General features: G+C 35.8%; 1 protein-coding gene across 2 annotated transcripts in view; it reads right to left on the minus strand.

The window, feature by feature from the left end:
* The window catches only part of prkcab (protein kinase C, alpha, b), a 185,666-nt gene extending 166,563 nt beyond the window's left edge, over positions 1-19,103 (minus strand). For both annotated transcript variants that reach the window (XM_079894726.1, XM_079894725.1), the window contains exons 1-2: positions 18,800-19,103; positions 17,885-17,916 (exon numbers count right to left, since the gene is read on the minus strand). In XM_079894726.1, coding sequence (XP_079750852.1) covers positions 17,885-17,916; positions 18,800-18,963 — 196 coding nt within the window. In that variant the 5' untranslated portion in view covers positions 18,964-19,103. The remainder of the gene's footprint in view (positions 1-17,884; positions 17,917-18,799) is intronic.
* Positions 19,104-20,489: the final 1,386 nt, after the last annotated feature.

A 20,489-nucleotide genomic window follows, 5' to 3' on the forward strand; every position in this document is an offset into this window, starting at 1 on the left:
CTATAAGTAAAAACAGAGCACACGATCTTGAGAGTTGGACTTGGGAGAAGGAGAGCAGGCGGTTGTGTAACGTGTTTATTGTTTCATGTTCTCCTCACAGCTCGTGTTTGCTGCCCACTCACTTCTGCTGGCTGATTGGTTAATGAGCTCAGATGTACTCTAAGATGAGGTGAAGTGCTCCCCTCCTACACTACAACTGAGAGCTCAACACGCCAACAGACAAACTCCACCACCATTCATCAAGACGCCAATTTGATGTATTAATATATACAGATAATCAGCTGTGCTTATATGAAAGAAACATCTCAAGTGACTAGGGGTGTAACAATATATCGTGTTACAATATAACGCAATACAAAAATGCAACAATATGTATCGGGGATGGTGCACCCAAAATAACATTTCTGTGTGAGGAAAAAGTTTTTAGAGTTTTAGTGTCAGTACTACATTAAACTGCTATATATAATGTTGAATATAATGTATAATAATGCAATGGTGGAATATAATGCCAAATGTTTGATGTTATCAGTAAAAAGTGGCCAACATTATTTTAAATTCACTGAACAAAATTATAAACGCAACACTTTTGTTTTTGCCCCCCATTTTTCATGGACTTTTTCTACGTACACAAAAGGCCTATTTCTCTCAAATATTGTTCACAAATCTGTCTAAATCTGTGTTAGTGAGCACAGGTGTGGCATATCAAGATGCTGATTAGACATTATGATTATTGCACAGGTGTGCCTTAGGCTGGCCACAACAAAAGGCAACTCTAAAATGTGCAGTTTGGTAAAAAAAAAAAAAAAACATTTTAAAGTGGCCTTTTGTTGTGGCCAGCCTAAGGCACACCTGTGCAATAATCATGCTGTCTAATCAGCATCTTGATATGCCACACCTGTGAGGTGGATGGATTATCTCGGTAAAGGAGAAGTGCTCACTAACACAGATTTAGACAGATTTGTGAACAAGATTTGAGAGAAATAGGCCTTTTGTGTACATAGAAAAAGTCTTAGATCCATCTTTGAGTTCAGCTCATGAAAAATAAGGGGCAAAAACAAAAGTGTTGCGTTTATAATTTTGTTCAGTGTAAATCTAGTCATTGACAGAGTGCAAGAATATTCATTTGCTGAAATAATTCTGTGTTTTCAGCTTCATAATCATGAATATGTTTATTCTGGTGTCTCTATTGTCCTGTTCATTGGGTTTCCAGCAACAAATCCAAGCCGATTCATTTACACACACAATGTAATACCAAATTTAGCATTTTAATCAACAGTACATATTTTTTGTTAACTTTATATCAAATGACTTGGAGTATCGCAATAATATCGTATTGTGAGGTTAGTATCATGTTATGTATCGAATCGTGACATGAGGGTATTGTTACACCCCTACAAGTGACCAATTTAATATCTCAACTGTTCTCCTAGACAACTGAGACACTCAGTTCTCTCTTCACCTGAGGAAAAGACCAGAAGTGAAGAGATCTCAACAATGAGATTTGGCAAGATTCGAGTGGTTGAACCAGTATGGAGTTTGTAAATTGCAAATCCCATACTGGTTCAACAAATCTTGGTAACAAATTGTAATGTCCAATGCTGATACCCATATCTAGAGAGCAGTGTGAATGATAGCTGATATAAACTATTTACACAAACTTGTATTATTTTTAGTTGATTTTGTTTATGGTGCACTGGTTGATATGGCAGTTGTCTTGCACCCCAGGGCCTATTTTAACCATTTAAGTGCATGGTCTAAAGTGCAAGTGCACTCAGGGCATGTCTGAATCTACTTTTGCTAGTTTAACGACGGGAAAAATGGTCGGTGCTCTCGGTGCATGATCTAAAAGGGTCGTCCCTATTCTCTTAATGAGTAATGGGTGTGTTTTGTCTCTATTCTCTTAATGAGTAATGGGTGTGTTTTGTCCTTATTCTCTTAATGAGTAATAGGTGTGTTTCAGGCGTAATGTGCAATAAACCAATCGGAGTCTCATCTCCCATTCCCTTTAAAAGCCAGTTGTGCTCGCGCCATGGCGGATTCGCTGTTTACATGGAGGAATTTACAAACATAAAGACTGAACGCTTCTCTAGTGAGGAAACCGATCTGCTCATACGTGAGCTTAAAGCTGTGCGTGTGTGTGTGTGTGTGTGTGTGTGCATGTGTGTGTGTGTGTGAAGTTAAAGCGAGACCATCTACGGGATAAAGTGCAGCGTGTTGTGGACCCGCCTATCCACAACACTATCTACATTAATATCTCAACTGTTCTCCTAGACAACTGAGACACTCAGTTCTCTCTTCACCTGAGGAAAAGACCTGAAGTGAAGAGATCTTTAAATAACAAAAATGCGCCATTGACTTTAGACCAGGTTTCAGTTGGTCAATGGCTCAGTCTATTTCAGTTCCTCAAAACAGCAATGCTCCAACAATGCGCCTGAACACACACCTGGTTCTCAGACCAGCAGCCCATGAGCACACAAATAGGCGTAAATGCATTTGCTATTTAAACAACGTGGTGCAGGAAGTGAAAATGAAAACTGCGTCGGGCTGAAACTAGAAAAAAACACTTGCTCACGCCTGGCGCTACATTGCACCGAGTGTATGAAAGGGCCGGTGATGTTGTGGATGCAGTGTGACAAATGTTATTTGTTACTGATGCAATTTTAGAAAAAGCAGTTGTGCAAACTGCATTGCATCACTTTTCAGTCAGACATTATTCATTTATTTCACAAGGGGAACTGTCAAATTAAATGGGTTACTAAGATACAGTGAGTAGTTGTCATCTGGGTAAGAGGTCTAAGCATGTCAGACCCCATGGAGAATAATCATATTTAATAGGCTACCAATATGACCATGACACGAGTGGACAGGACTGTAAAGCGTTTGGCTCAGGCTGGGGTGTTAGTAGGCCAGTTTCAGTACCATAGCTCATCTGTTGCCTGGTTCGGCTTATTATACTGTGGATTTAGCTGAGGCTATGTCTGTCTGTAGTCTCCCATAGACTGGTCAAAGCTAGGAGTTCCCTTATCAGGTCATTTTGGCATTTAAGCATATTTACCTAGCACCTCTACATACTAGCGATGCTATGTACTTTGATAACTGACACTTTGAAACTTTGTATGATTGCTTTGGATAAGAGCGTCTGCTAAATGATTAAATGTAAAGGATGCATCCTAGTTGTGTGATTATCCAACTCTTCAGTGCATATGCTTGGCGGCTTTCACAGTTTCACAATTGAATATTTTTCAATATATTAAACAATTAAAAAAAAAAAAAAAAATATATATATATATATATATATATATATATATATATATATATATATATATATATATATATATATATATATATATATATATATATATATATATATATATAGTTGCATCAATTTTTTAAACCAAGCCAATTATTTTTCCCAGTGTGTGGAAACTGATTGCCTTAAATTTCTCCTCAAAGTTGTAAGCTGTTACTAAAAAGACACACAAAAGAGTGCGGGGACAATGATACTCTGTTTCGTTTGAAGTCACCATTATGGTGATTAGTGTTTGCTTTAGTTGGGCTCTTGACTCTTGATGTTAGTTTTTCTCTGGCTCCTGTAACTGTGTGTTTCTAAGGCACATTTATTATGGGAAAGAAAGCCAAGCAAAATGTTGGGGATGATTTGTTGGTTGTTTAGTGATGATGACATTATCATGTAGCCTAATTTGTAGATTACAAGGATCATTACATAATTCTCTACCAATACTTTGGCAAGAGAGCCATCAATGTTGTGGCCACAATTGTGTGAGTGTGTGCTCAAAACATTATGATCTACTGCAGCATTTAGACACGTACAGACATCAATCAGCTTATGAATCTCAACAATGGTGACAAGCTTCATGGTGCATATTGTTTGGGACTTTTGGGGTGCAGACGTGGCCTAATGGTTAGAGATTCGGACTAATAACCCGAAGGTCGAAGGAAATGTACCTAGTGAATGAGTGAATTAAGCATGTCAATGTTGTTGAGATTCATATGCTGATTGTTGGTGTGTGTGTGTCTAAATGATGCAGGAGTTCAAAAACATTTTTGCACAATGCATAAAAAAAAAAAATGTAAAAAAGAAAATTTGGCAGAACAGTGCCAGATATCTTGCTACTGCATCACGTGGTTGGTAGTGCAATATATAAATGTATTTAATGATTTAACACTTATCATTGATCATTTAATCAATGATAAATCATCAAACACTGATCACCATAATGTTGACTTCAAATGAAATGGTCTATTGTTGTCCCAACACTCTTTTGTCTAATGCATTACAGTTTTTCTCAATCGATTTGACAAATTTCTTCAAATGAATGTAGTTGCTCTCAAAACAATTAACACAGCAAACTAAACACACTCTTATGTTGGCCAAACAGAAATAAATATTAACATCAAAACTACAAGTGTGTTCTTTGTTGATATGATAATCAAATTCAGCTGTAGATACACAAATACATGAATGAAAATACATGTTTTTCGAGTTCTTTAATCGCGTTCTTCAAAGTTCTTTAATGACGAGTTTAGCTGTATAATGAAGAATTTTCACGCTATATCCTCAACTCTTCTTATTCCATCTCCTCTATTCTCCTCCATCTATTCCACTGTTCCTCTATCCTCTTCAGATACCTCTCACTCTTACATTTCTTCCTTTTCCCAATCTTTTTTTTTTTCTTTTCCCCTTTTTGTAATTGAGCTGTGTAAACAATTCGGAAATGTGCATTTCCTGTGTTGTGTGCATTACTAACTCAGCAGATGTTTATTTGGAGATAATTTAAGACATTCCAAGTGCAACTGGGAATTTAACAAATAACAGAGTTTAGTTTGTTGTGTTTGGAAAAATGGTGCACAAATGATTGTGATTTTTGTAAAACCAATAAAAAGAGCTGCAATGGGCTTTATGCACAGCTGCACTACTTCCTGAACTTCAGGCAGGTCCTTTGTTTCCTGTCTGCTATTATTGGATAAACTGATTAATCCAGGTGTGCCTGACCACCTGGATTAATCAGTTTGTCCAATAATGGCAGACAGGAAACAAAGGACCTGCCTGATGTTCAGGAAGTAGTGCAGCTGTGCATAAAGCCCATTGTTTTTTCCTGAAATATTAAAGTTTTGGTTGGCTGTATGAACTAATTTGAAAACATTTGAGAATTTTGTGCACAGTGTTTTGAAAAAAAAAAAATGATGCATGTGATTTGCAATTTGCATGAAATGAAGCAAATTTTACAACCTGAGTTAACTGTTTTGAGAACAGTGACCTGAGTTTGGAGAAATGTGTCAAATTGATTGAGAAAAACTAACAGCTTACAACTCTTTGAGTACATCATGCATCTTCCTTCAGACAGTCCAAAGTTGATGACGTGCAATGCAGGAGCTCTTTTAAGTGATGTGATGTGAAGGCCAAGTATGGTAACCCATTTGTCCTCTACCCATCCAAGTTTACACATATTCGACCAATAGAACTGACGTGATTTCGCACGTGCTTCAGACACCAGTTTCCCCGGAGGTGTCCCCATAACATCAACATCTGACGCTCAATCTCGTACCTTTCTCAGGGATCTGGGGTAACATATGTAACCCTAAGATTGCCTCAGTTAGCTTTCTAAAGCTATGAAAGACCATTTTTGAGCAGTAAAATTTCCCTGGATCATGGATCTTAAATGCATTTGAAATTCAATGCATGCGCTCTTTTAAGTGACGTGATGTATAGGCCAAGTATGGTAACCCATACTCAGTATTTGGTGGAAGAGAGCACCATTCGTTCACTCCCCCTACCTACATTTTCCTGCCGGTATTGAACCGGAAACCTTCGACCAATAGAACTGACGTGATTTCGCACATGCTTCAGACACCAGTTTCCCCGGAGGTGTCCCCATAACATTAACATCTGACGCTCAATCTCGTTCCCTTCTCAGGGATCTGGGGTAACATATGTAACCCTAAGATTGCCTCAGTTAGCTTTCTAAAGCTATGAAAGACCATTTTTGAGCAGTAAAATGTCCCTGGATCATGGATCTTAAACGCATTTGGAAATTATATGTCACTGTCACTACAAAGAAAACCTCATGACAACTTCAAGTCGTCATATGTGAGTATGAAACAACAGAACAAATTTAGGCCCGCTCTCGTAACGAGGCTAACATCGTCTGTAAGGTGTCAGCCATGTCTTCAAAATCCTTCTCACAAGCCTCAGCATTCGGGATGTCTGACAGAGGGATGTGGTAATGGAGGGTACGGCTCTCAGAGACATCAAAGCAAACAGAAAGTGTTGCAAGGGCTCTTCATTTGGCAAAGGCCTCTGAAGATAGATGTTCAGATACAACTGATTAGCATAGTGCTGAGAAGAGATGGCAGACACATAAACACTTCAGCTGCACTAAAACGCATTTCTGTCACTTCAAATTAAATAAACAGATGCAAGCTATTTCATTTGCAGTACAGTTTAAACTGCTTTTTGAATGATGCTACGATGAAGCACTTTGCACCAAAATGCACTGCTTATTCATTCATTCATTGAATTAAAAGGCCTCATTTCATGGAAAACAATTTGTCTTGCCTTTTTTAAAATAAAATAAAGTTATATGTAGATAATAAAGGTTGGGTCAGTACAAAATACAGTAAAGACAGAAATATTGTGAATTATTATTTCAATTTCAATGTTAAATTACACAAATATATTTTACGTATTTAATCTCACTTTATTAGCCAATGTCTTCTTTGCTGTTGACCTGATAATCCAACTTCACCATGAATAAGCTGGTTTTTTTTTTTTATTATTGTGGAATTAAGTTTTGAACTTTCTTGTCCTGCGTCCTGTTCTTCTGTGGTTTAGAATCACAGCACAGCTGAAAGGTTTGTTTGAGTGGCGCCCTCTACTGTACAGGAGTGAATCTGCAGTTCCTTCAGCCTGAGGATTATTCAGTTCACTTTAGGTGTGAAAGTGCCTTTACATTTGCCAAAAAATCAACCATTACGTTATTAAAAATATGTAAAAATCTCACACTTTTTCAGGTGAGAAAAAGTAACGTAAAAGTAACATAATGCAATAATTACTAATTACTTTAAAGCAATTACTTACTTTTAGCAATATTGTCATAGATTACTTTTAAAAGTTAGTTAGTTATTTAAAGTTAAAGTTTATTTCGGTCAACTTCAAAAGAAAAAAAAAAAGAAAGAAAAACAATTTACAAGCAAACATTAAATTACAATGTAAACAATATTTAAAAAGAAAAAAAAAGTTGATCGACCGAAAAGGTGTCGGCTGAAGCTTATGCTTATTGCGCCGATCCTTTTTACATATCATTTAATTTTACACACAACACCAAGACCCAAAGTCATCTTGCGTACAATGACTAAAAGAAAAAGAAGCTAAATTCATTCTGCTTTGTATAGTGCAATCTTTTTTTTTTTAAATAATTTCTTAAAACTACTAATGGATTTACATGTTTTCAGTTCATCATCGAGACTATTCCACAGTTTAACCCCCTGAACAGACAGACATCTCTGTTTGACATTGGTTCTGATTTGTGGTTTACTGAACATAAATGTTCCTCTGAGGTCATAAGAAGTAGATTTCATCTAAAACAGGTTCTGGACACAGTCTGGAAATGTATTATTTATTATTTTAAACATTATTTTGGCTATTTTAAATTCCACTAAGTCATTAAATTTGAATAGGTTGGAATTTATAAATAACTAATAATCTGTTTTATTTATAATTCGTACTGCACGTTTTTGCAGAATAACAATTGGTTTTATTATTGTTTTGTATGTATTTCCCCAGATCTCTACGCAATAAGTCATGTATGGCACTATTAGAGACTGGTACAGTATATTTGGGGCCCTTGAATCAAGAATATGTTTTGTTTTAGACAGGATAGCCAGAGTTTTAGAAATTGTTGACTTTATATAGGTTATGTGGGATTTCCAACTGATCTTGTGGTCAATGATGACACCTAAGAATTTAATTTCATTTACCATTTCTAGTTCAAACTTATCAATTCTAATCTGGACGTTTGTATTTATTCGTTTATTACTAAATAAAATAAATTTAGTTTTTTTTAATATTTAATGACAGTTTATTAACATCAAACCATTTTTTTAATGTTTTCATTTCTGCTTCCACTGTGTCCAGAAGCTGTCCCAAATTTTGATTGGAACAAAATAAAGTTGTATCATCTGCAAATAAAACACAATTTAATTGAGTAGACACGTTACAAATGTCATTGATATATAATAAAAATAGCTTTGGTCCAAGGACTGATCCTTGTGGAACCCCACAAGTGACCCTCTGTAGTTTAGACCTGCCATTGGTGAATTGCACAAACTGAAATCTATTCCTGAGATAGTCACTAATCCATCTTTGTGCAATGCCCCTGATGCCATATATTTCAAGTTTTTTTAACAATATTTTATGATCAATGGTATCGAATGCTTTTTTCAAGTCTATAAAAATTCCAACTGAGTCATTTTTATTTTCTATTGCCGAGGTCAGTTTTTCAACCAGCTCTATTACAGCCATTTCTGTGGATCGATTTGCTTGGAAGCCATATTGATGATTGTTTAATAGTTTATATTTTTTAATGAAACTGTCTAGTCTTATTTCAAATAGTTTTTCTAGTATTTTTGAAAATTGTGGAAGGAGGGAAATTGGTCTATAATTTGAGAGTAAAAAGTAACTTTCCCCAACACTTATCCTTCAGAAATCATTTTTTAATATGCTGATTTGTTGCTTAAGAAACATTTCTGATTATTATCAATGGTGAAACTGCTTCATATTATTGTAGAAACCTTGATAATAAAAAAAATGCAGGATTCTTAAATGTCTTTACTGTTAGTTTTGGTCAATTTAATGCTAATTTGAAAGTATGACTTATTTAAAAAAAATATTTATTTAAATATTTTTATCATGTTGATATGTTGTTGCTAGTGTCCACGGCCAGGTCTGTGATATTCTCATCTCTAGACAAGAGTTTGGTCAAGTCAAGTCAAGTCAAGTCAAGTCAGCTTAATTTATATAGCGCTTTTACCAATATAGATTAGTTTAACTAGATTACTTTAGTTAAAGATAGTTTTGATTGATTAACTTCTGTTGCAAAGATCATTAGTTATTAACTTAGGGGCCGCTTATTTTTTCTTTTTCTATCTCCAGTACAAACATGCAGGCCGAGATAAGTGGTAAACTTGCCTTCACGAACCCTAACTAGGTTCAATACTACTAGAGTTGATAATGGTGAACTCAACAAGCACTAAAATGACAAGCAAATAACAGTTGGAGTGAGTCACTCTCAGGCATGAGGGCATGAGTGTTTCCATGTGTCTGACATTTGGGCACATGTGCTCTTATCTGAGGTCTAATCCTTCTTTCAACAGTTCTTCGAAAGGCCAACTAAAACACGAGAGATAGCGAGGGAAACCTTCCAGACCTTGGAAACAGCAACCGTTACCCTGTCAGCACACTAAAGGACTGCTGGCGTTCTGCTACTGCTCACTCTGTGATGAAAACATCCACTTCTGTTTCCATTGCTCTCGCTTTACTGTTTACGTTCCCCGAGCCAGCGTCTCGCTCGAGCTCATCCTTCACCCACAGCGACTCTCGCTTCAGTTCTGGACATGGCAAGACTCTCCAGATAAAGTGGCACCTGACTTCAAAGACTGGAGGACAACGTCTGCATTAGCCAGCTGATATATTCTGTGCCAGCGCTGAAGAGGGCAGACTCACACTATTCACATGACAGACCTGTTAGCACTGACCCTTGAAGAAGAGAAACCCAGACAAAACAGAGCCAAATTTGGACAGAGAACGAAGGAAGACAAGTTGTGTGCACCAAAACGGCCTCTTCTTTCCTTTGAATTTCCTTGCAACTCACTGTACTTCTGTGATGCATTTCTGATCGAAACGGTGTATTCAATAAGAAAAGAAAGCAGGGGTTGATTTTGGACCATATGGAATTGATTAGATGGTGAAAAGTTTATATTATGTGTCTTTACTAGCATTTAAATGAATTACCAAACACTGTTGTCGTGCAAATGAACGGCCAGAACACATTAAAAGTTTTCTGTTTTCTGTTAGAATGGTGTCGTGTTAGCGGCCCCTAAGTTAATAACTAATGATCTTTACAACGGAAGTGAATCAATCAATCAAAACTAACTTTAGCTGGACAATAACTTTATTCTAGAGCTGCTGTAAAGCCACAACAATCTCTGTTACTGTAATTTCCTATTATCACTGTAAAGCTGCTTTGAAACAATCTATATTGGTAAAAGCGCTGTATAAATGAAGCTGACTTGACTTGAATTATGCACTTGTTGTCCTTTAGGAAAATTAACCATGGTATTTACTACACATAAAACCAAAAGGGGTTTGGAGGGAACGGGTGAAAATAAGAGGGTTTGGTGATGGCAGGGAAAAGGAAAGTTGCTTGAGGTGAAGGTATTTTATTGAACAGATAAACTGCCATATGTAGCTCTCTAACAGAGTTTATTTAAAGCATCATCAATTGTAAATGCTCATATTCATATATAAGCACAACCAAAACAATGTTCCTCCACAAAATACATGCAGTTCTGTTTTTTTAACAGCTAGAGGGCCAAAAGTTACATAGTGGACCTTTAACAAACTTCATTAGGTCATTAGATGTTGGTTAGTGTTTTGAAGCGAGCATTTTTGAAATGGATTGTTTCATTTCTTCCCTAGCTTCCAATTTTGTTTAAACAGAATATATTTAATACAGAAATCTCAAAATCAAAATAGTATAATTCAGAGAAGAAAATACATTACTTTTAACAAATGATTTAAGGCAGCAATAATGCTATATTTGTTATTTATCATGTATTTGTTTTATGGTTAACTTAAAATAGTTAAGAGAAGAGGCGAAAATCTAGTTGCAACAGTTTATTAAACAAACAAAGATAATCCAAACAGGAAAGATTATGACAATAATCTAAACAGGGAACAGAAACGCAACTGCATTTTCAAACACATGTGAAGACAACGACCGAACAAAGACAACTGAAACACAGGGGTATTTATACACAGGATAACAAGGAACAGGTGAGAGTAATCAATCGTTATGGAAACCAGCAGGGGTAACTATGGAAATTAAGCAAAACAAGAATTAAACACAGGAAGTGAAAACCAGAACCAGCAAGACAACAGAATATCTAAAATAGGAGTCACAAAACAGGGGGAACTGTGACATTAACTTAGATAATACTAGATAAAAGTAGATAATTAGATAATACATAATTGACTTTTTATTTAATGAACAAATGATTTTGATGACAGGCTACTGATGTAAAATTGATTTGTTTACTGTTGTTAATTCAACTTCAACCTGTAAGGCAATGGGTTTTCTTCACACAATTTTCTAGTAAAGTCATCTAATTCGGGTTGAGAGCAGCATCCACATTTTCTTCAGACAGACATATTACTGTTAAAATAACGATGCTAAATATAGCTAAAATTGACTCCACGTCAGCTAGTCAAAGAGGAAAGAGGAAGAGAGTGAGAGAGAAAATTGGACGAAATCAAATAATCTCTACATAGAAGAGCCCATAAAAATGTATCATTGGCATTTTTTATATCCAGGGAGTACTGAGGCGAAACAAGGGATTCTCATCATATTCCTAATGATCTGTAACAGGATCCGGCACACTGCACACTAGGTAGAGCTCACTGTAGGTGGAGTGAGGGTGTCTGTTTGTCATCCCTGCTGAAACAAACTGCTTAATCCAGACTAAACTACTTTGGTGGTCTTAGCTGGTCCAGACCTGGTCATAGACTACGCTCAGACTGCAGGTAAATATGGCCACTTCCATATCAAGACAGTTGTGGAAGGTAATGGAAGGACAGTGATGTGTCAGATATATACAAGCAAAACATAAGGGCTCATAATCACACATGTTTAAAAACGCCGCTCTCTTTTTTTCGCATCCTCGTCTTTGTTTATAATATTGCCTGCGCAAAATTCGCTGGCTTGAATAAATGTTGCAATGTTGGTTCAACACCATGCTTGCACTTTTAGAAAATTAAACTACTACAACTGACTTCAAACCACACAGCATGAAATCAACTACAAATAAAAGAAGACTATACATCTCTCAAGATATCAGCAGAAGGTTTTTTTTTTAGAATTAACAGAGGTTTAGGTGTTGATGATTTATTGAAAATGTTTGGTCACCATTATGATGATCGGTGTTTGCGTTAGTTGTGCAGTTTGACTCTTGGCTTTTTATGTGAGTTTGAGGTCTTTGTAACACACACACACACACACACACACACACACACACACACACACACACACACACACACACACACACACACACACACACACAGGATGCATTCACTCTAGAAAGTATAAGTGTAAGAAGACAAAGCACAAATGAATGCAACAAAAAGCTCCGTCTTTAGAAAAAAAAAATCTTTAAAAGTAACTATTAAAAATATACAACATATTAAAAAAGTGATGCCAAGTGCAGAACTCCCGTTAACGTGGTCACGGTGAAAATAACGTGCACGCTTATTATGATCATCACATTAATCTGCAGACAGCCCAAAAATACGGCTTTAGATGTGTTTCACGCAAGAACCACCATACAATCAGATAACACCAAAGCCGGTCATTTTGATCTTTAGAAAAGCATTTACAGACAAAACCAAAATTTATTCAGACACCTTCAACATTTCTCACATTATCACAGTTTATTCACTATAGTTTAGAAAATGATAATAAAATATGAGAAGTAATCAATCAGTTGATATTTGACTGGTTTTGTCCGTCCTTCTGTTAGACTGTCTCACAGATGAATTATGTTGAATATCTGTCAGCTGTTAAATTTAACTACACAATTAGATAATACCAGTTTAGATCAACCAGTTACCAAGCAATGCTTCATTTTGTTCAGTCTGTGTGTAAAAATGTCGAATTAGCAATTAAAGAAAAAACACTTCAGCAAAACATGCTCAGGTCAAAGTGTCTGAATCATTTTTGATCCCAAATTTGTATAAATGTTTCTGGTAGTCACTGTATGAAGAGTTTTTGGGTACAATATGTCACAGTTTACTTTATTTTCTCTCCTCACTTACATAAATGAACTATAGTGTCATACACACACTAGTGAAAAAATATCAAAAATGATATCTGGTGTCTGAATAACTTTTGACTGTAAGAATCCTAAACTTTTTTCCTCCTCGAGATGTTCGTGAATCCGGCCCCTGGTTCAGTTCAGGATACCTCATCATCTCATCATCAGTTTCATGAGTAATCCGCTCAGTAAAACACAGGTGACCACAGGTCTGGAGTCTCTCATCACGAGCCTCAAAGCTCTTGGTCAGATATCAGAAGCCTTTTCATTGTTACACACCATTACACACATGTCCCCAACGCTTCCAAGAACATGCACTCTCTGGCCCGGCCCTCGTGTTCGCTTCCCACTCCACTGCACACACACACACACACACACACACACCGTCAGCGAAGCCATCTGTGTGTGAGCTCTCCGACAGCCAGCCTGTCTCATGCTGTCCTCACTTCTCCAGTGAAGAAGTGGATGCAGAACGAGAGGTGGAGGTTAGAGCCGTCTGGAGCAACACATGCTGACCGACCGCGATGAAGAGTCAACTAGAGATTACTAAAAACTCTGTCCAGTTGATAATACCTAGAATATCAAAATCAACTCGCTGATGTCAAAAATAGAAATAGCTGATGTGGAGTCACATCTCTTTGACCAAGCATACACACATAACACATTATAAGCAAGAATTTAATTCATTGCAATTTCATGCAAATTCAACCAATCACTGCATTATTTTTGGCTGCTTGTTTTTTTTTCCACAAAACAAACAAACAAACATTAATCTGAGGGGGGAACGCAATATTACAGAATCAAAATCCATAATTCCAGTCCCAAACAAAATGATCAATGTGGGTTTTTTTTTAAAAAAGCTGCAGCAAATGCCATAATTTTCCAATGCAAAAATCTGAAAAAGAAAAAAAAAATCCTAATAAAATGACTAAAAGTGTATGCTAAGCATGCTTGCAATGCGTTGACCCGTCATTCACACTTGCATACTCGTGTAGAGCACGTCTGTGGTCCAACACAGCAGAAATATATACACACACACATCCTCGAAGACTTGACCATCTTCCATGGCTAATGTCCAGTTGACAGGAAGATACACAAATATGATACATGATATACCTTTGCCATCTGTGAGCATCTGAGTCTGCCAACTCATCCTGTGTGTGTGTGCGTGTGTGTGTGTGTGTGTGTGTGTGTTTCTGCTCAATAATTCCCAAGAGCCATGATGAAAACATACACTTTGACTGTAAGTACTGATGCTGTCAATTAACATACAAACATGGATGGATTTTGGGGTCCTGGGAACATAATGGTTCAGTATCCCCATCCCCATATATACATACATATATATATATATATATATATATATATATATATATATATATATATATATATATATATATATATATATATATATATATATATATATGTATGTATATATGGGGATGGGGATACTGAACCATTATGTTCCCAGGACCCCAAAATCCATCCATGTTTGTATGTTAATTGACAGCATCAGTACTTACAGTCAAAGTGTAAAAACATTAAAAATCTTCCCGATCCAAAACTTTTGACTATATATATATATATATATATATATATATATATATATATATATATATATATATATATATATATATATATATAGTCAAAAGTTTTGGATCGGGAAGATTTTTAATGTTTTTAAAAGTGTCTTCTGCTCACCAAGCCTGCATTTATTTCATTAAAAATACAAAAAACAGTAATATCGTTAAATATTATTACAATTTAAAACAGCTGTTTTCTATGTGAATATACAGTAAAGTGTAATTTATTCCTGTGATCAAAGCTGAATTTACAGCATCATTACTCCAGTCTTCAGTGTCACATGATCCTTCAGAAATCACTCTAATATGATGATTTGATGGACAAGAAACATTTATGATTATTATCAATGTTGAAAACAGTTGTGTACAATTTATTTCAGGATTCTTTGATGAATATAAAGTTCAAAAGAACAGCATTTATCTGAAATATAATCTTTATTAACATTATAAATGTCTTTACTGTAACTTTTGATCAACTAAATTCATCCTTGATGAATAAAAGTATTAATTTATTTCTTTCCCCAAAAAAATTAAATAAAACATCTTTCTGACCCCAAACTTTTGAACGGTAGTGTTTAATGTGACAAAAGCTTTAGATTTCAGATAAATGCTGTTCTTTTAAACTTTATATTCATCAAAGAATCCTGAAATAAAAATGTAAAACACTGTTTTCAACACTGATAATAATGAGAAATGTTTCGTGAGCATCAAATCAAATGTTATTGCTGCACCACGGCTCTGACAGACTCTAACCCCTGTAATATTTATAAACAGTGTTCGGGGACAGAAGAAGTCTCAGTGTAGCATTAGCGAGCGATGCTAGTTTCACTCTAAGACGTTTTGTTGGCACTGATAAGCCCCTCTCATTGGCCCAAATGTCCATTTCACTGCTCATCAACAGTATATTAAACATCAAATATGTTTTGACAGGCTGTCACATTACACAGCACTTCACTTTCAGTGTGCGGAGAGAAAGTCCTGGACTCGTCACGCCTGGTTAGGACACGGTCTGATAGTCCAGGAAGACTGCTTACCTGGCATCTTTTACCTGGCATCTACTTTAAAAGGGCTTTGCCTCTCCATTTTTCAAGCAGTTTATTATTTGAAGCGACAGCTGTCTGAAGCTACACACTTTTTGCACTTGTCTTCCTGTATGTAAAAACACATTTAATTGCTAATATAGTTAAAAAATAGTCTAAAAGATTATTTTTCTTGTACTGGATTGTATATGCAATAGCTTTTTTTTCTTTCTTGGGTATGTGTGCTGGAAAGGACAGGAATTCCTAGAAAAATCTATTAATATATATATATATAGGCCTGGGAAACGATTAATCGCGATTAATCACATCCAAAATAAAAGTATGTGTACTGTGTATAAATATTTTGTATATATAAATACACACATGCATATATTTAAGAAATATTTGCATGTATATACTGAATATATATTTATACATATTTTATATTATATTATATAAATATTTTATATATTAATAACACATTTTTTCTTAAATATATACATGCATGTGTGTATTTATACTGTATATATATATATATATATATATATATAAATAAATTATTATACACAGTACACACATTATGTAAACACAAACTTTTATTTTGGATGCGATTAATCGCGATTTATCGTTTCCCAGCTAATATATACAGTATTTATATATAATATAAGTATATATATATAATTATGTCCCAAATGACACTTTGTAGTTATATGTGTGTACTCATGCACAGTGTTGGGGGTAAAGCATTACAATTAATGCGACTTATGTAATCTGATTACTTTTTTCAAGTAACTAGTAAAGTAATTTTTTTTTTAAAGTTACTTTTTTAAATGAATATTGCAAGTTACTTTGTTTTCCCATTCATGGACTTTTAACTGATATAAATCATGAGTAAGTGCAGAGGCGGTGTGTGTGTGTGTGTGTGTGTGTGTGTGTGTGTGTGAACATGATGGTTACTGTAGCACTAGACTAAATGTGAGCAATGTGAGTCAGTATTCCTCAAAATTAATAAAGGGTGAAATGCGAACTCGTAATATTATACACTGCAATAATTAAATGTTAAATTACACAAATATAGCCTACTTTTCCCCGGTTTTACACACAAGGCTTAAAGTAAAACATGTTTGAGCTGTTTAAACTAAAGGCACATCTTAAAATAAGTCAGTGCCATTGTTTAGTCTCAAGATGCACATCAGTAATGTCTTCTTAGACACGTTTATAAAAGCTACTTAAAGGGATAGTTCAGCCAAAAATTAAAATTAACCAATGATCTATTCACCTCAAGTCATCCTAGGTGTATATGACTTTCTTATTTCAGACGAATACAATCAGAGATATATTAAAAATGTCCTGGCTCTTCCAAGCTTTATAATGGGAGTCAATGGGTATATTTTTTTAGGTTAACCCTTTAGCGTTCCTGTCAAATTTGCCCTAAAACGCCTCAAAAAAGGCATACTCAAAATAATTTGCATGCTGTTCTTGAACCATTTGGAGTATATGCATGGGTTTTGGTCTCTTTTGAAAGGGGACACTTTGAGGTTTGGCACTCAGGTCTGGGCTTTGTGAAGGCACAATTACGTTGTAATTTCGGAGCAGAAACAGAGAAACAACATGCAAACACAGAGTTGGAAGCACGGGATTGGCCAGAAACATTTACTCAGCTGCATAGTGTTCATCAAACCCCTTTCTGATTTGGGGTCTGCCACTTATCAAAAGCCAACAGATTTAACCAGATTTGTCCAAGAACATTACAGAAGCACCAGAGCTCTGGCAAGACCTGCACTTTCCACATTATCCAAACCATGTGTTCCTCTAATCACACACCCATGACATAAACTGAACAACCTAATAAACCCTGGTAAAGCTCAATACTTGAGGAACACAATCAGCTTCAGTGACACTAAACCACATCCTCTCTCACACACACACACACACACACACAGGTATTCCTATCATTATGAGGACATTTCATAAATATAATGATTTTTATACCGTACTATATTTTTATATTCAGGATTTATTTCCCCAAACCAGAAAACATCATTGTGACCAAAGAAAAAAAAAACATCCCAACAAGGTAAAAAATGACTGGTATTGCCATACTTCTGGGACATTTGGTCACACACACACACACACACACACACACACACACACACACACACACACACACAGTACCTTGGCACTGGAAGCCTTGTTTTCCAAATCCCCTGTAGAGTTGCATTCGATAAGAGAAAGACAGAGAAAAAAGTGTTAGTCGCAAAGCTGCAAAATACTATAACTTGATAACTTTCACTGTTTTAAAACAATATTAAATTTGTTTTATTGCCCTCTTTATCAAAAGTGGGATTTCTGAGGTGAAATGTGCAAGATACACACTTTAACCTTAATGATGGTGAAAGGTTGGATAGCATTAAAGCAGGATTTAGATATTAAATGCATGAAACATCTGTTCGGCAAATCCAGTTTGATGATGATGATGATGATGATGATGATGTCATGCATTAATGGCTCATTATCATCATCTGCAACCATTATCTGTCTTTAGTCGAAATGAAACGTTACATTTATTTTAATTATTACTATTATTGCGAATGCATGATCATAATAATAACACACACAAAGCCTGCTGGGATACCTAAAACTATAAATTATGGAATTATACAAAACAAAAATAATATAAAATGGCTTCATGCAGAGGAACAACAAAATATCTCCTTTTACTTTAAACATTTATATCATTTTAAGCAGTTTTTTTTTCTCATGCAAACAAACCATCTAGTAAACATAACTTACAAATGAATTTAAACGCTAAATAATGCAAAGTAAATATAACACAACCATTTTTTTGTCAAGCCCAAACTAGACATGCAAACACATTGTCATGCACATTTTTTAATTATGCGCCTCAATTTTCTATGAAAGGAAACATAGTTTTTAAGGTATTGCTTAAAATGAAATGCATGCCAAAATAAAAAAGTGATAAATTCTAGACAGCTGTCAACTCACTCATTTAAAAGTGCATTAGTGAAAGTTTGCAGTGTAAAGCTCTCGTGTGTGTGTGTGTGTGTGTGTGTGGAGAGAGTGTGTTACCAGATGAAGTCGGTGCAGTGGCTGCAGAATGTGGGTTGCTTGAAGAAGCGCGCGGTGAATTTGTGGTTTTTAACTTCGTGCACGTTCTTCTGTCGCAAGGCTCCTTTGCGCGCGAATCGATTGACGATAGTGGAGTCATTGATCTGTATCAGATGATCAGCCATCGCTATTCCTCAGGTGTGTGTGTGTGCGTGTGTGTGTGTGTCCTCTACTGTACGCGTCTCTCCTGTTACCCGCGCGCCCCTCTCTCTCTCTCTCTCTCACTCTCTCTCTCTCTCTCTCTCTCTCTCGCGCGCGCTCTCTCACTGACGCTGACGTCAACGCTCCGTCTATTCCTGACGCGACGCGAGGGTGTGCAGCGTCATCACGCGGAGGAAAACAGGAACAGCACACTACACTGAAAAAAAATTATATGATCAATAAGTTATGACAACATATGTTTTTACATTGCTTGAACTCATCAAAATAAGTTAAGCAACACATTTTTTTAAGTCAGTTTAATTTAATTTAAGTTAAAATGACTTAAACATCCAAGTTGATTGCACATAAAAAATTTAAGCCAGCAACTTTTTTTTTTTTTTCAGCAACCCGGTGTGTGATTGTATTAGAGAATGGATATTTATAAATATAGCGGTGTTTGGTCATACATTTTATTGGTCATTAGAATCGAATGGTGCAAATTTGCAAATTAACTGCGTTGGCTCAATTCTCTAACGAGACTTTTTTTTTTTTCTGTTAATTTTTCTGAAAAAAGTTAATGTTTCTGAAAAATTAGTTTCTTGTTCACATCAGATTTGAATTTCTTATTGATTTAAGCAAATTACATGTGTTATTGCACAATATTAAAGCTACACTGTGTAACTTTTTTAGTTGATTCTTAGCAAAAAACACTTAGTTCTTTCAAAAATATAAGTGCTCATTAATGTATATTTACTTCTTTCAAGTAATAAAGTATTCTCTTAAGTTTATAATCTGCCATTGAAAGTACATACGGGTGAGGGGTTCGAATGCCGGTCGCCATGTTGCCCCTCCATCTTGAAACTACATTAGCCAAAGAGGGACATACCTGTAAATTCAAGCTTCGCCTTTTGCGTTTTTCACTCAGTGACACCGTGACGAATGCGAGGGGGAGATTACTCGCGAGCTCGCGAGTGCCGGCAGATTTGAAAGATAGTGTGGTGTGTGTGTGTGTGTGTGTGTGCGTGCGTGCGTACTCACACTTGAAAGAGAGAATTAAAACGTCAACGCGACAGACAAATCAGCAAGACCATAGACAATATTGGAGTAACTTTTCCCAGATGGAAAGAGCTCATGAGGAGAAAAGATTTTAAAACGGACGCCGAGGTTGCCTGCTTTCTTCTCGACAGGTAATTCAGCCTGTTGTAATTCATTTGTGTAAATTCGAAGTTTTATAGTTGCTTGTCTAACCATAGCATGGTTGTGCATAACGCCAGATCGACCTCTAGTATAACTTCATCCTCGCGTCAATGGTGAAAAAGTATTGTTTACCTTGTAACATAAATCTGTGCTGCGACGGATCACAGGTGATGAATAGTTTTAAAGGCGCAATTTTTTAAGCTATATATAAAAAAGGACACTGTAAATTTTAGTTATTTTTAATTGCTTTTACTTTGTACACATTGTAACGTTAGCCTAATCTGATTATGCTGGGATAGCCGATTCCAAGGGT

This window comes from Squalius cephalus, assembly GCF_949319135.1.
Source record: "Squalius cephalus genome assembly, chromosome: 1".
NCBI classification, from domain to species: Eukaryota; Metazoa; Chordata; class Actinopteri; order Cypriniformes; family Leuciscidae; genus Squalius; species Squalius cephalus.